We start from the raw sequence: 14,613 nt of genomic DNA, 5'->3' as shown, positions 1-14,613 counted from the left end.
ATGTAGAAACATGTGCCCACACTGATTTTGCAGCTCAATATCTTAGTATAGTCTGTTGCTAAAAATGGCTTTGATTAGATGGTGGACTATGACCTAGAGTGGCTGAAATGCAGGTGCCTGTTCCCACCTGGGCTAGAAGAGCAAGGCAGGCAGCTCTGGGCAGATGCATCATAAGCTTGAGGGAACTCTTCCTACACCAAAAGGTCTTAGCCATAATGCAGTCCTCTTCACGTGAACTTAGCTAAATATCACAAAAACAGGTTCTCCTTTCACTCTGCTGCCTTGCTTTGCTTTGGTGGTGATGTCACTACTGAGGTTGGCAGGTTGCTTATGAATTTCTGAGAAGATGTGATGGGAAGAAGGCTAATTCTGAGGCTCCTGTGGTGAGTAGAAGAAGCTGACTCTACTGTTGCTAGCCCTCAGCATCAGAAAATGGAGAGTCGGTTGCATCAATCATGAGAACGAGTTGCTCGTGAAAAAGGAAAATAATTTGGGATGCTTTCCTCATGTTATCAGTCTTCTACTACATCCATGAGAAACTTGCATTAAAAAAGTGAGGTTCAGATAAACTTGGCCTGTAAAAACATGCCAGTTTTATAAGGCATGTTAATGCTTGGAGAATTTACAATACTAGGACATTTAAGCTCATGTTTTTGAGCACTGAATGCTGTGATGAACTCGGCACTAATATTTGCCCTTTGTCCTTGCATAGCGTTTGTATCTTTTTGCAGTTGTTGCTACCATCGCTGCTGCAGTTGGTTTTTTGTTTGTTTATTTTAAAATAAACTTTTGAAACCCACTAAATTACATCAGTTTTAAAGAGTGATCGGAGGCTGTTGCTGAAAAGCAACTCTGTAGATTTAGGCTAAAGTTATTTGAAAATTGTGTTAAAAAGCCCTGGACTCCAAAAATGGTAACCATTGCCTAGAGAAGTTTTAATTTTTCTCTGAACTTCAGACTGAAATGTTCGTTACGTTTGGTCTGTTCATGAATGAGAGTGAAGGAAAAGAATGATGTAGCAGAGTAAAAAGAGTTTTGCACAACATGCACTGCAGCTACACAAGCAGATGCTGCCTTTTCATCTTGAACAATCCACTTTAGTCTGTAAATGTCAAAGTGAAGAGAGATGAAATTCTAAAGAAATACCTACACCACTTTTTTATTGTTTACAAGGGTTGATATGTTTGATGATTTTACAGATTAAACTGATTAGAGTAGTAGAAATACTTTTAGTTACTCTTTTCAGTTGTATCTTATTTTTTTAATTTTAGAGCTAGCATAATAATATCCACTGCAGGACATTTGTTTTCTATAATAGGTCCTTTGTTTAATCACACCTCAGCAGAGGATATAGTGTTTCAGTATGGTTGATACTCACAGCTTAAAATCTCATAGACATTTTTGTAAGGAGGGACAACTGTTGAAATGAATAGAATAGAATAGAACAGAAATTTGCTGATTATGTTGTTGGAGACTTACTTGTAATCAAATTCGTATAAATATTTCAGTGATTTTGGTCTGATTTGCTCTTAAGAGGTCACTGCAAAGACATGCAAGCCATTTACCTCTTATTTCTTGCTGTATTTTTGTGGGTCATGTGCTTTAGGCTTATTTATTCAGATTTTGTGTTACAAATTTAGGCTTTTTAAATTCAACAAACAAACAAGGAGAGTTTCAATATATTCCAGATATTCTTCTGGTAGATATTGAATTTCTTATGTCTGTGGTACATGTGCTTTTTTTCCATAAAGTTGTGTTTCTCTAATTTAGCAATAAATTAACAGTTCATTTAGGAAATGGTCCTGCTGGGTCCTGGTGGCAGCGGTTCAGGTTATACTTGCAATGGACTTTGCATTTTGCAGATCTGATGAAATGTCCTTTCTCTTAAAATCCAGTTGTTATTCTGTGTTAAAAATATATCAGCAGATATGTTAGTCAGCAAATTTGTTATGTAAAATTACAGCTGGTAAATTCTAACTTTCTATGAACTCTCTCTCTAGGCCCTGCTTACATCTTGCAATCCTTTTTTCTTGCTTGAAATGATATAAAATCTAGTCTTATTGTCTACTGCTGGTAATTCTGATTAACACATTCCCTGAAATGGAACTGCTGTTCCGCCAGTTGAAGTGCAGAGACGTCCATTGCTCTGAAGTTACAGTCCTAACCTGATTTTCTGAAGAGCAGCAGTAATGTCCTTGTTGTGACCTAGAGTGTGCAGATGGCGACATTTGGAGAGTTCTGAAAAATTACTACTTAATATCTCGTGGCTTGATTAGGAAATGAAATTGTGGCCTTTTTATTTATTTATTTATTTATTTATTTGAAAGGGAGATAGATGGCTGCAGCAGTTCCTTGCTCATAGCGGGACAGCTTGGGCTGATTAGCATGTCTCAGACACGTCATCTCCTTTCCCACTTCCCCTTCTTGTTGGCCTCGAGAATGCAGCTGGCTCTATCCATGTTGTGAAGGGCAGGGCAGATATGCGATTTGGGTGTACGTGTAAGCTGGGGTCCCAGACGCAGAAGGAACTGGCCTGGCACATCTGAATCGTCCGATCTGGGGTGCCCCTCCTGCGTCAGGAAGCGCCAACAGGGTAACGCGGTCCTTTCAGTCATCTCCCGTCCTCCTCTTGCTCCTTTCTAGTGCACACAGGCCTGAATCGGAACATTTTTGAGTATGAAAAAAGGCTCCGTCTTGCTCAAGACCTACTCAGAAATAGGCTTATTTCTTCTTCCAGCGTCTTTCTTGAGGCGTAGCTGACACTCGGATCTTTTGCTCCATTTAGCCCCAAGTCCTACCAGTTCTTGAGAAACAGCTCAGCTCTCCATCCTTCCTCACACCTACAAGCCCTCCTCCTTTTGGCTGCCATCTCCTCAGCTTGCATCTGTGCCTTTTTGTGGCTGGTAGGAAACCCTGTGCTTTTGCTAGCTCCAAAAGTACTTCTGCTTTTTCCAGGCATCTGGGCGCTAGTGCACTTCCCAGGCTAATGTGGGATACCAGGACTTTCTGATTGCTTTCTCGAGGTCCAAAAGCCTCATAGCTCACACTGGAGCCTGCTCTAACCCTGGTTAGAGGAGTATGGTGGGGGGCATCCCCATCTCCACTCATGGAAGATGAGTGAAATGAATGAGAGAAAAGGCTTACTTCCCTAAGACAGATAGTGCTCTGCTTTGCTTCTACAGTAGTTGGTCCTCTACTTTTTTCCTTCAGCTGTTTCTTCTGTTTTCTACAGTCTTTCTCCTCTTCCTCTCCAATCTCCTGGAAAGGCAATGTCCTTTAATCTCACAGCAGTCAGTGATCTGCTCTGATTTCCTCTTAGAGCGTAGCTCCCCTCAGCAGAAACGGAGGCAGGCTTTCTAACCGCCTTCTCTCTAGTCTCTCCTCATAACTTTGGCAAGAAAGCAAACCAACTTTGGGGGTCTTTGTCTAAGATCTTGGAAATCTGGCCAGGCTTTTCTGGATGAGTTTGAAATGTCTGACAGTGCCAGCGAAGTGGAGTTCTCTGTATGCTGTATAAATAGATTTTCAAGGAAAATGTTTTCAGAAGCTGGCAAGACACTGAGACAGCAATTGCACCCCAAGCCTTTATATCTTACAGGGTGATCTCACTGTTGACCCACAGGCTGGGTTTGGCCCCAAAAGGCGTACTTTCACTCTAACAGCTGCCCTACTGAAGCATTGAAATAGGAGCAGTAGTGGGAAGCACAGACTGTTGTTGGAGTGCGTGAGGACCAGTAGCTACTGAACGTCTTACTCATCCAAACTGCCAACATCCCACCACTGGGGAAGAAGGAGTTGTTTACTTGACTCCAGAAAGGAATCTGGAAAAGAGCCTTGCAGTCAGCATCTTGGCTCACAACTAGCATCTGACCCTCTGATACAGAAAGACTGGGGCAAACAAACAGATCATTTCATTTTCCAGGAAGCTTAAATGAAAACAGCACAGAGAAGGCAAATATCTGGAAAGAAAAGAATATATATATTCCATTAGAAAAGTCATCCTGCTTTGTCACTGTTAGGCATAAGCTAGGCACACACTATATAAGAAAAAAAGATGATTTATGTATCACAAATATACAAAGCACAAATTAGAAGTGCAAAACAAATGTTCATGGAGAAATATGTATCAACGTATTTGTATTAGTAGCATATTAGTAGCATAGAGCAAATCTCCAGGTTTGTTTTGCTGCATAAATCTGGTAATAACCTTTGTGGAGTATTACTCCCACACTAACATTTATTTTAAAGTTTCTAAACCTGTGACACTAGTTATTTTGTTTCCTGAGTCAATCAGTTATGTCATCTTGAAAACACATATGTTAGAGAAAGAATTCACAGATTCCTGGTTTGCCCTCTGACATTGTTACGTGTTTTTAAGTTATACAGACGTTTGAAACAGCAAGCATAGGAGTCACAGCAAGTCAGAGGAAGGCCATGTGAAAAGAGTGCTTGGGAGATTGTCCAGGATACCTGTGATCTAATGCAGCAGTCTCTCCATTTGGGAAAATGGAATCAGGAAAAAAACCTCTTAATGTGGAGTCCGTGAACCCAGAGGAGAGTCGGAGCAGAATGCAAGAGCTGCACCGACACATGAAGGACAATGTTAACATGTAGAAAGGTGGTGGGACTCCCAGGGCATTTTGGCCAGCAGGGCCTGGCTTCAATTTGTGCTGTGTAAGTGTTATAGACTATAGAAGTAGGTAAGTGTTATAGACAGGTAGATCCCTAAACGTTTTGCTGTAATCAAAGTTTGGCCAAAACTTCTGATTATGGATCTAGTTTCAATGCTTGTATTTGCTTTGTTTTTTCTGCTGTTCTCCTTTCTCATTGCCTTTATATTGGAGAATATTTTGCTGCTGTCCACCACTTCGGGGAAGAGAGCCTTCCATCTGCAATCAACAGCAATAGTGAAATCTTCGGCAGTTTTTAAAGTGTGTCTAGTTTATCTCCCATTTCATGTTAAAACTGTTCTTGTTGGGATATTTATGTTTTTCTTACTGTTCTCCCCCTCCTCCCAAACCCTGCAGCAAGAGCATACGGAGAGGGTTCAGCTGTTGGGGTGCTGTGGTTAGAACAATGCTGTGTGTCCTGTTTTTGTTTTGGGGAGCAGCAGCGAAAGCAAGGGCTGTGAGCATCGGGGTTTTGATGAAAGATGGTTTGAGGAGAGCAAGGCTTTAGGAGCATGTCCAAAGGACAATCAAATTCAGAAACATGCTCCTGGTTTGAACTCCTCAACGGAGCATACGTCATTCGCTGCCCTTGCGGACTTTTCCCCTGACTGTGTGAGCAGTCTGAGACATGCGTGTTGTGAGTTGGAGTGAAGTCATCCTGTGAACTGGAAACTTTGCCACATCACCTGCATGTTTCCTGTGAAGAGGGTAAAGGTTAATCTAGAGAAAAGATCATTTGTAGGCTGTTTCAATTTTTGTCGGTAGAACGGTGGAGGAGGCTGGGAGGGTTGAACTTCAAACCGGTCTGTAGTTTGATGGTGGCTCTGTGCTGTTGTTCTTTGCTCTACTTGATGGAGGCTCTTCTGCAAAACGAAACAGCCCTGCTTTTCCCTTTTTAGTTCCTGTATGCAAACCTATGTGTTACGAATGCTCGCTTTCACATGTGGGCGTGCATATTTTTGTACTCATAGAGGGAATACTAAAGAAATAGAAATGTTGTGATCACAAATGAAGTTAAAACATTATTTCATTAAGTTAAGAATAATGCTAATTGTATTTCAGTTGTGCAAATTAAGACTATTTGTCTATAGTCAGAAAGAATTAAATGGCCTAAATTGCAGTTTTCTATTAAAAGTATCCAAATATGTTAAGGAGATAGAATTGGGTTTTTAGATTGCATTTTCTGAAGCCTCTAATAATTTCATAAAGGGGAGGTGATCAAGAAAGAAAAGAGAATGATTTATAGGTTTGTGCATAAGTGGGAGAGGGTAGAAGGGGAGTCAAAGAAAAAGGAAGCCACTTCGTGCTGCTAAAATGCCATTTTACTAAGTGCCACTGTCAGGCTGTATTTGGGGATTTCCATGCTGCATTAATGCATTTGTTTTATCTTGCAGTAGTTTATTTCTTGCTCTCCTGGAAGACTTTTACCTGTTCTTGCTGAGGCCACCCACCTGATCAGAATCCATAGGAGGGCTTTAGCAAATGGCAAGAAAGACTGCTCAGGGCAAACCTTTTTGTTTTATTTTATTTTTTATTTTTTGTCATGGTAGTCATGATTCTGGTCAGTGGAAGGTAGGAGCACTGAATCAGCTTGTGAGGAAAACCAAGATTTAAGGAGCAGACTGAGAGAAGGGAATATAGCCTCTTAGTGGAGCTGAAGGGCTAGCACCTGCTGAGGATGTTCTTGGTGAGGAAGCAATTTCAGTGGGAAGCAAGAGCCGTACTGGATGCTAGCACCACTTGGTTTCCTTCGTCCTCCTTGTGGGCATGGTAAAGGGAGTGTGATAGGTCATGGAGGGAGTGAAGGGTGGTAGAACTCCATTGCCAACCATGGATCTGCGGCTGACATTGAAGCAACTTATATGTGGTCACCAGCTATGACCAGACTGTTTGTAGCTTAGGGGAGAACAAATGAGCCATAACAAATCTTATGGCTGCATCTATGTTAGCATTTTAGTTCACATTAGGAACTCATTTTTGAAGTGAATCTTGCAGTCATCCACAGTTAACTGCATTGTTCATGTCTTGGAGCACATGAACAGGATTCCATTTGGCAGGAACTAGGTGGGACAGTGCATTCCGGTAGCACCCTCAGCACTCTTCACCCATGAACGCATGTTCAGTCCACAGGGCCAAACTAGTGCTAGAGTGAGGAAAAACTCCCAAGAGTCCGTATTGTGTGGATAACAAGTTCTGCCTGAATGTGAGGGGGAATTTCTTCACTGTGAGAGTGACAGAGCACCGGACCAGGCTATCCAGAGAGGTTGTGGAGTCTCCTTCTCTGGAGATCTTCAAGGTCCGCCTGGATGCAACCCTGTCTACCATGCTCTAGATGACCCTGCTGAGCGGGGAGGTTGGACTAGATCTCCAGAGGTCCCTTCCAACCTTACTGATTCTATGATTCTGTGAACAGTTTTTTGGCACCACTTGTTCATTTTACAGATCTGGTCCTGTTGGGATAGCTTATTTGCTAATGTAGACATAGTCTGTGTTGCTGACTCCACAGGTTCAACTGGAAAAAAAAAAAAAAAGAATGTGATCCACGGTGTCACACTCGTGGCCCTGGCTTTTCCTGCTGAGAACTGTCTCAGATTCAGAGAGTCCAGCACATCATTAAATGAGACAGAAGAACTAACTGCTCATGAGACTGTAGAAAATAGCTCATAATCAGTGTCAGTCTTAGCTGGGTGTTGCTGGGAGCTACTGTCCTTGAGCTGATGCCCATTTCTTGGGCTGCCTCTGTGGCCATGAGTGGTAGAGAGTGATTCAGACCTTTACCTCACACCTTGAAGCAGGGCAAACAGAGTTCCTTGCACCTTCCTTTGCAACAGCTGTGGGAGCTAGGATGCTGAATTTGCTGGAAGATTAGTCTTGTGCCAGCATGGCAAATCATGTATTTCACTGTCACAGTTCTCAATGGTTTGAGGTTAAAAAAAAAAAAAAAAAAAAGAAGAAGAAGAAGAAGAGAGAAGTCTAATGGGTACATTAAAGATGACACCCTTGCATGGAAGGCAACAAAGTCAAAATTGAGGATAGTCTACTGTTTCATCCTTTCCATGATTTTGTTCACAGCGATACAGTTAATAAGATTTTGGAAACTTGGCCAAACTGTGGATAAAAAATACAAACTGTTTGATACCATATTCATTTTCACTTTTTTGGTCACTCTGTATATTGTTCAAGCATTCTCAACCTGAATTCAGGGAACCTTTTCCTAAGATGTTATCTGAAGAATCCAGTTGCCTGAAGGTGCACTTTTGATACTTCAAAACAGACTGTACAGCTGCCAGAGTCCTAGTCTGACTTGGTACTGTGAAAGTGAAGGTGCTTAAGAAGTCCAGAGTCGTAAAACTAACTGCAGTTCAGCCAGTTCCCCACACTTGATTCTTTGTTCTCTCTTGGAGTTTATGGTAAACGTTTAACAGGATTGCATAATCAGACATTTTTTCAGAGCATTGAATAAGCCATGAGACTCTTTCTTTCTCTATTATTTTCTTCATAGAGATACACCAGCAACATTTGGCATTCCACTGCTGTTGAATTTTCTACTTCAACATGCCTCTATACTGGACCAAATACCCTAAGCCCAGTATGATATGGCTATAGAAAAACAGAGTCTCAAAGTAGATTTGGGGTTTGATGATAGTTGGAGTTTTGATGTGTGATTTGGGAAAACTCATTTCCCACAGTTTTGTAATGCTTGGAGGAAGGTTTGATCTCAGCTGATGTATTTTTGTTTCTAAAGGGTAGTTTGATAAGAGATTTTTTATCTAGAAGAGAGCAGACAAATACTTTGTCAACACAGTAGTGAAGAAAAGGGGAATATTAGACTCTACCTGTAACGGGATCATTATGTGGCCAAGAGATAATAGTAATTTTTGCTTGAGATTTTTCTCAAGCGAGACCAAATGTGTAAAGCCTCAAGCCCACAGGATGTGGGGCCATGCAGCTGAGCAAGTCGTATTTGCTTCCCACGGCCAATAGCCATTACTGAAGGTAGCTTGCCAGAAATGGCATCTGATGAAGATCATTTCATTGGAGCCCTATGCATTTCTGCTAATAGAGCAGCAAATAAATGTTCACATAACGGACCTGAGGGTTGGTAACAAGCTTTTCTGTGTGATGAGGATGACAAGTTGTTGGTATTGGGGTCAACAGCAGCTTTGGACACTTCTGCTGAAGCCACAGTTAAAACCTGTGCTTGTACCAAAAGTACATGAGGTGCGCAGCTGCACTTACTGTCAGCATTCACTGTCTGCAGTATTAGTAAGGACAAAGCCGAAGGCTACGTGTAAGTGCACCATAGTGTATTCAAGATTCGGTTTGCCTGGACGTGATGACTGGATTGCATCAGACTTCAAGCTTGCTGACTCCAGGAATGATCCTTGTTTAGGTGCCATCTAAGGAAACTGGTGTGTTTGTTCTACCTTCAGTTTGGAAGGGATTGTACCCCCATTGATTTCTGTCAAAAATATGATTGTAAAGTTATAACAAGATGTGTCCTGTTTCTTCATTTGAATTGTAGACCATATTCTGCTTACCTACTTGAGGCATAACTTAAATATGGTGAAAAATGCATTTCAGTTGAAGAGAATGATCGGAGGACCTATCATGTGGGTCTGTCAAACAGACTGGTGAATGGAGGGAAGCCATCACTGCCCAAGTATGACAACTGTGGGAGGGATACCTTTTGCCCAGCTCCGGCAGCTGTCTGAAGCTAGTCATCTAAATTCTTTCTATAGTGAGATAAAGAGAGAAAGGGGTATCTTCGTGGGGTGATTCATCCCACCCACCTTAGAAAAGGGTGATTCATTCTTGTGTCTCACCATTGGCTATGCAGAGAAGCTGGGCAATGAGCTGAGACCGGATACCTGCCTCCTACACAGTTTAAGTTAGGTGAGATGAACCCCTTTCTCTAAGGGTTAAGAACTCAAACCTATATTCTTAAGAAATCTTGGGTAACTGATAGGGCAGGCAATGAAATCGTGAAGTTTAGTCTGGACATCACCATCTCTTTCATTGTAGTATGCCATACAGAAGGTGTCTTAAAAGGCAAATCCCATGAATGTAAATGTACTTGAATTAGATGATACCACTAATAAATACAAATCTGCAGTTATTCTGTAGTATATTGATAAATAATTTACTTTTCTTCCAATTATGTTTACTGCTGGCTATTAATAGAAGCCTCCTTGGCCTAATGTTTTCACCCAGTGGAGAAGCATCCTGAGATCCTGATCTTCTGGACCTATATGTTTTAACTACTCTGCATGCCCTTTTCTCCTGACAGCAGCAGCTATAACTCTTACAAACAGCAAAATTGTGAAATTGTAGTTTTGATTCCAAGCTTAGTTACAGGAAAGCAAGTGTAGTAACAAATGCCGTCTAACTCTGAACATATCATACACATTCTCTTAATAGCGCCGAGCCTTTCTGTAAACGTGTTAACATATGTTTCCTACTGCCATTCCACCCACTCAGCAAATGCTGACCTGAAACCAGTCATCTTCAGCATAAGCTTAATTCTTGGTATTCCTGCTCTGACTGACTATTTGTGAGGGCTGGTGCTGGGCAAGGTACACCTGAGTATCATACTCTCCTCTGTTCGCCAGTGTTGTTGCTCTTTGTTTGCAGTAAACTTTTAATAGGAGAGACAATAATTGCAAGTGAAATTTACAGCTAATCTGAGAATATGGTACCTTTAGAAGAGAATTCCTGAATACACCAGCTAAGCTGTATAAAAGATCAATTATTCATACTGTTTATTTTGTTTGTTTTTAGATGTGGACCTAACTGATGTTATGAAATGCAAAATCCATCCACACAAGAGGAGAGGAGCCCTCTGTAAGTATGATCAGTGTAAGTTGCTGCAAGGAAATTGAAAATGTGTCCCTAGGTGAGAATAATAATATTGCAATTTAAATGAATTGTTGAGGATGCAAAAAGTCTTTGAAGATTGTTACACTCAGTAACATTTAAATAGGAACAGTTTCAAAACCAAGTGTATGTTCTCAGTTTAGCTTCTCAAGGATTGATTCTTTTTAAGGGTGTCAACAACTACAGAAATTTTGGCTGGAAAACAAGCAGACTCTTTCACCTAACTGCTTTTTGACCTATAGCTGTAAGAACATGTTAGTCATTCTCTGTTAGTTTTTTTGTACAATCAGGGAGGGGAGGCTTCTGCCTAAATCTCTACAAGCACATTTTGTAACAGTTCTGTTTCTTTAGAACATTCAAGCTTAATGGACTTAAAAATCATTAAGCATCACATTACATAATGAAACAACCAAGTAAAACCTATTGCTCAAAGAAGGAAAAAAAAATCAGGAGAATGGAAAGACTTGGAAACTAGTAAAGAATTTCAGTGGAAGTTTTATTTAGCCAAATGTTACGAGATTCAGTACTCTTCCAGAAAAAGATTTGTCGTTCACTTAATCACTTAAACACTTTAACAGAAATTTTTTTTTACTGTGAGAGTTGGCAAACACTGGAACAACCAGATTACCTAGAAAAGTTTCGGAGTCTCCATCCTTAGAGATATTCAACACCTGGCTGGACATGGCCCTGAGCAGCCTGCTGTAGCTGGCCCTGCCTGGAACAAGGACACTGGACTAGATGATTCCTAGAGGTGTCTTCCAGTCTGAACTATTCTGTGATTCTGTTTAAACTGGGAAAATGCCTGTTTTAATTGTTGGCTGTCATAATATATTACATCTGTAAGCAGAGTGTCAGTGTCTACTGTCACTGAATCTCAAAACTTTCGGGAATGGGGATGTTCAGGGCTCTAAGTTTCTGCCTCTTCTATTCCAAAAGCAGAAACAGCTTGGAATTAGCTTATGGCATTCTGCCATAATAATTGCATTCTGCAATTTATTGTTGTATAAGCCTGAGTCACAGAGGGAAATTATTTTTTCTCAGTGGCAATTATTTTTTCTGACTGGGCCATCTGCCGGACAGGCCCGCATCCTTCCTCCTTAGTGTGAGCTCCATGTTCAAAATTCCACTCCTAAGCTCATGCAGATGGCCAGGGTTGTGTCCTGTCCATTCATTTCTCATCGAGGTTTAACTTGCATCTAAATTTAGATATCCAGTGAAGCAGTCCTGTTTTAGAAGATGCTTGAGTTCCTTGTAGAGTCACTGGAGAAAGGTAGATTCTTTTGAAATCCTCCAGAGGGAGATACTGACCAGTTAAATTTAGATGCTTGAGTTAGGTAGATCAGATACTCCTCTGGGGGCTTTCAGTCGTATCTGAAGTTTCTGTCTAAAACCAAAACAAGAGTTTGGTGTTTTATTTAAGCAGAATGCATCTCGCTCATTGTTAGGTGTCTAAGCCTAAGAATAAAAAAATGTTCTCATTATGTGGAGTGGTTGAGATGTTCTGTAATTTGAGTGAGGGGCTGTAGTGGAGGCATTGGTCACTGTATTACTACTTTTCATTTTTTTATATGTTACTTCTGTCACTTCCTAAATGAATGGAGTTTATCATAACACTATGAAATGAATATAAAAGTTTTATAACTGCAGTGTTAATATGCCAGATGAACGGTACATTCAAATTTATCAGCCAAACCAAGTGGAGTACATTTAACCAAATATTAGCAATGAAATCACATGTCCTATAGGCTGCATGTTTGTTTCCTAGCATAACGTTTGACATTATGGGCGTCTTAGGGGAAGATAATCCTTTGTGCATATGCATACACGAATACCGTGTAGGGCAAAGGAAAAGTGCAACTGCTGCTCTATGCGCCCCATCAGCAGTCAAACCCTAATTTTTTTTGTTTGCATAGCTATCCCAGAATTTCAGCCTCACTCTGGCCCAGCAGGTTTTATTTATAGTTTTCATATCCCTTTCTCATGGCAGTAGAGTCTAGAATGACAATTTGCTGACGCTAACAACATTTCCTGCCCTTTTGTTCTATGTTCTGCCGCCCTGTTGTCCTTTTGTCCTTATCTGTTGTCCTACCTCTGCAGACAGAGGCCCCATCTGACAAATTTACTTGTGCTCCCCAAGGATTACGAAAACCAGAAAACTTCATTAAGGATGATTTAATAACTTAGACAAAAAGGGAAGAAGGCAGCTGCTCTGTTAACGGTCTCTCTCGGCCCCCATTCTCTGACGGAAAAGCCTTCCTTCTGTGTAGCAGTCTTCAACAATTTGCAGTAAAACACCACAGATGCACTGTTCATGCCAATTGAGTTACTGTGCATTAGATCTGCCTTGAGCATTTTATTTGAATGGCCCGAGGCAATTTTATGGCTATAGATTTGCTGCTGTTAAAAACAGCGGTAGCTGATAGTGGCCTAAAACTCTGGTGTATGTTTTTGCTCTCATTATTGCCTACCGTGGTAATGTTAGAGGAATAGCAATTGGAGACAACCTGCTGCACTCTGATTCTCTGCAAGACAAACATCACTAAAGCCCAGCAGCAAGAAAGAAGGAGTTCTTCATGACAAAATGACAGCAAGAGAGAACAGTCCCCGCCATGGTGCAAAATCCCGCGGTGTGCAGCGGGCCTCCACCATTGACGTCACGTCGGACATGCTAGGCCTTTCTTTAGCAGGTACGTACCTTCGTGTCAGCTATTGCTCTGCTACTTCTTTCAGCATCTCCTTTATACTTCTAGTATTTTTTTCTTTCCATTGCTAGAAGGTTTAGATGCATCTGGAGGGAATGGGATAAAGGAATTACCCTGAAATTATTAATTTTTTTTTAAAAAAAAGAGTCTTAAAATTTCCAATTTCTAAATAGACCAAACGCTAAAATTGAGGAGGGAAGAAAAAGAAGAGGTTATACTAGATTTGGGGCATTTATATTTATCAGTCAAAAATAAGAATTAGGAGGAAAAACAACAAAATAATACCAAGGTTGTTAAGGAAGGATCTTGGCAACCTCCTCATATGACATTGGGTAAAATTTTCAAGAGAGTTGGGAAACTGAGATTGCTTTCCATCATCTTTAATGGTGAGTAAATTAGGATTATATCCACTGGAGGCTTTCTCCAATTAGTGAGCTAGACAAGTACTTTCAAATTTCTCCTTATTCACTGATCACAGAGGAAACATATTTGATTTAATAATGGTGGAGGTAATAGTGGCTCAGATGCTAAATAGTTTTAATCTTGTTGTCTTCTGCTGAGATTTGATATTCCATATTGCTATAGTCCATATAATTTTGCATAGTTTTGCTTAAGTTAGTGGTTGTCTTAAGATGCTTTATAAAACAAGATCATGTCAGGTTTTTCAGGTCATGTTTTAGAGACTGAATGTTAGCCAATAAATATTTCAAATATTATTCATGGTTCATTGAATTAAAATATTAATACTTTCTGTAAAATATAATTTATTCCCTTATATGACTGTGACTGTAGGGAAAGATTTGCATAGCAGCAATGACTGGTAATCTTGTGTTAATTTTCTAATTTGCAGGGAACATTCAGGATCCAGATGAGCCGATTTTAGAGTTCAGTTTAGGTAGGTTCAGAGGTTTTTGTGATTATTTAGATCTATACAATTTTGATGGTAAGTGCTATGGAGTATACGTGTCTATTTTTTTATTGTTGATATTGAAATACCTTGCATATAATACGAATTGAAACTTTGATTTTTATAGAAATATGGTACAGTAGTTTTCTTGCTGCCTATAGGAGAATATTTTAATAGAATGTCTTTTAATAAACAGCAGTTTATGTGATACTTCCAAAAGTCTGTATTTAAAATATTTCTCCTATAAAATTTAAAATGTTTATTACATGAGTTTTACATTTAAATGTTTATTCTATTTATGTGAAGGCACAGTGAAACTGTGTCTTCCGTCTCAGTATATCAACAGTTCAGGTCTTCAAGCAAAGCGAAGATTTACTGGAAACACCGTTTTAGGACAGAATATATTCTAAGAGTTATCAAATATTACATGTACCTTCTTTTATTTGGTCTTTACTGT

General features: G+C 40.2%; 1 protein-coding gene across 10 annotated transcripts in view; it reads left to right on the top strand.

The window, feature by feature from the left end:
- INPP4A (inositol polyphosphate-4-phosphatase type I A) overlaps positions 1-14,613 on the top strand; it is a 134,033-nt gene that overhangs the window by 65,401 nt on the left and 54,019 nt on the right. For all 10 annotated transcript variants that reach the window (XM_062601579.1, XM_062601588.1, XM_062601583.1 and 7 more), the window contains exons 3-5: positions 10,452-10,514; positions 13,030-13,234; positions 14,100-14,144. In XM_062601579.1, coding sequence (XP_062457563.1) covers positions 13,129-13,234; positions 14,100-14,144 — 151 coding nt within the window. In that variant the 5' untranslated portion in view covers positions 10,452-10,514; positions 13,030-13,128. The remainder of the gene's footprint in view (positions 1-10,451; positions 10,515-13,029; positions 13,235-14,099; positions 14,145-14,613) is intronic.

This window comes from Rhea pennata, chromosome 1 (genome assembly GCF_028389875.1).
Source record: "Rhea pennata isolate bPtePen1 chromosome 1, bPtePen1.pri, whole genome shotgun sequence".
Classification (NCBI taxonomy): Eukaryota; Metazoa; Chordata; class Aves; order Rheiformes; family Rheidae; genus Rhea; species Rhea pennata.
This window is presented reverse-complemented; position numbering and strand designations above follow the sequence as displayed.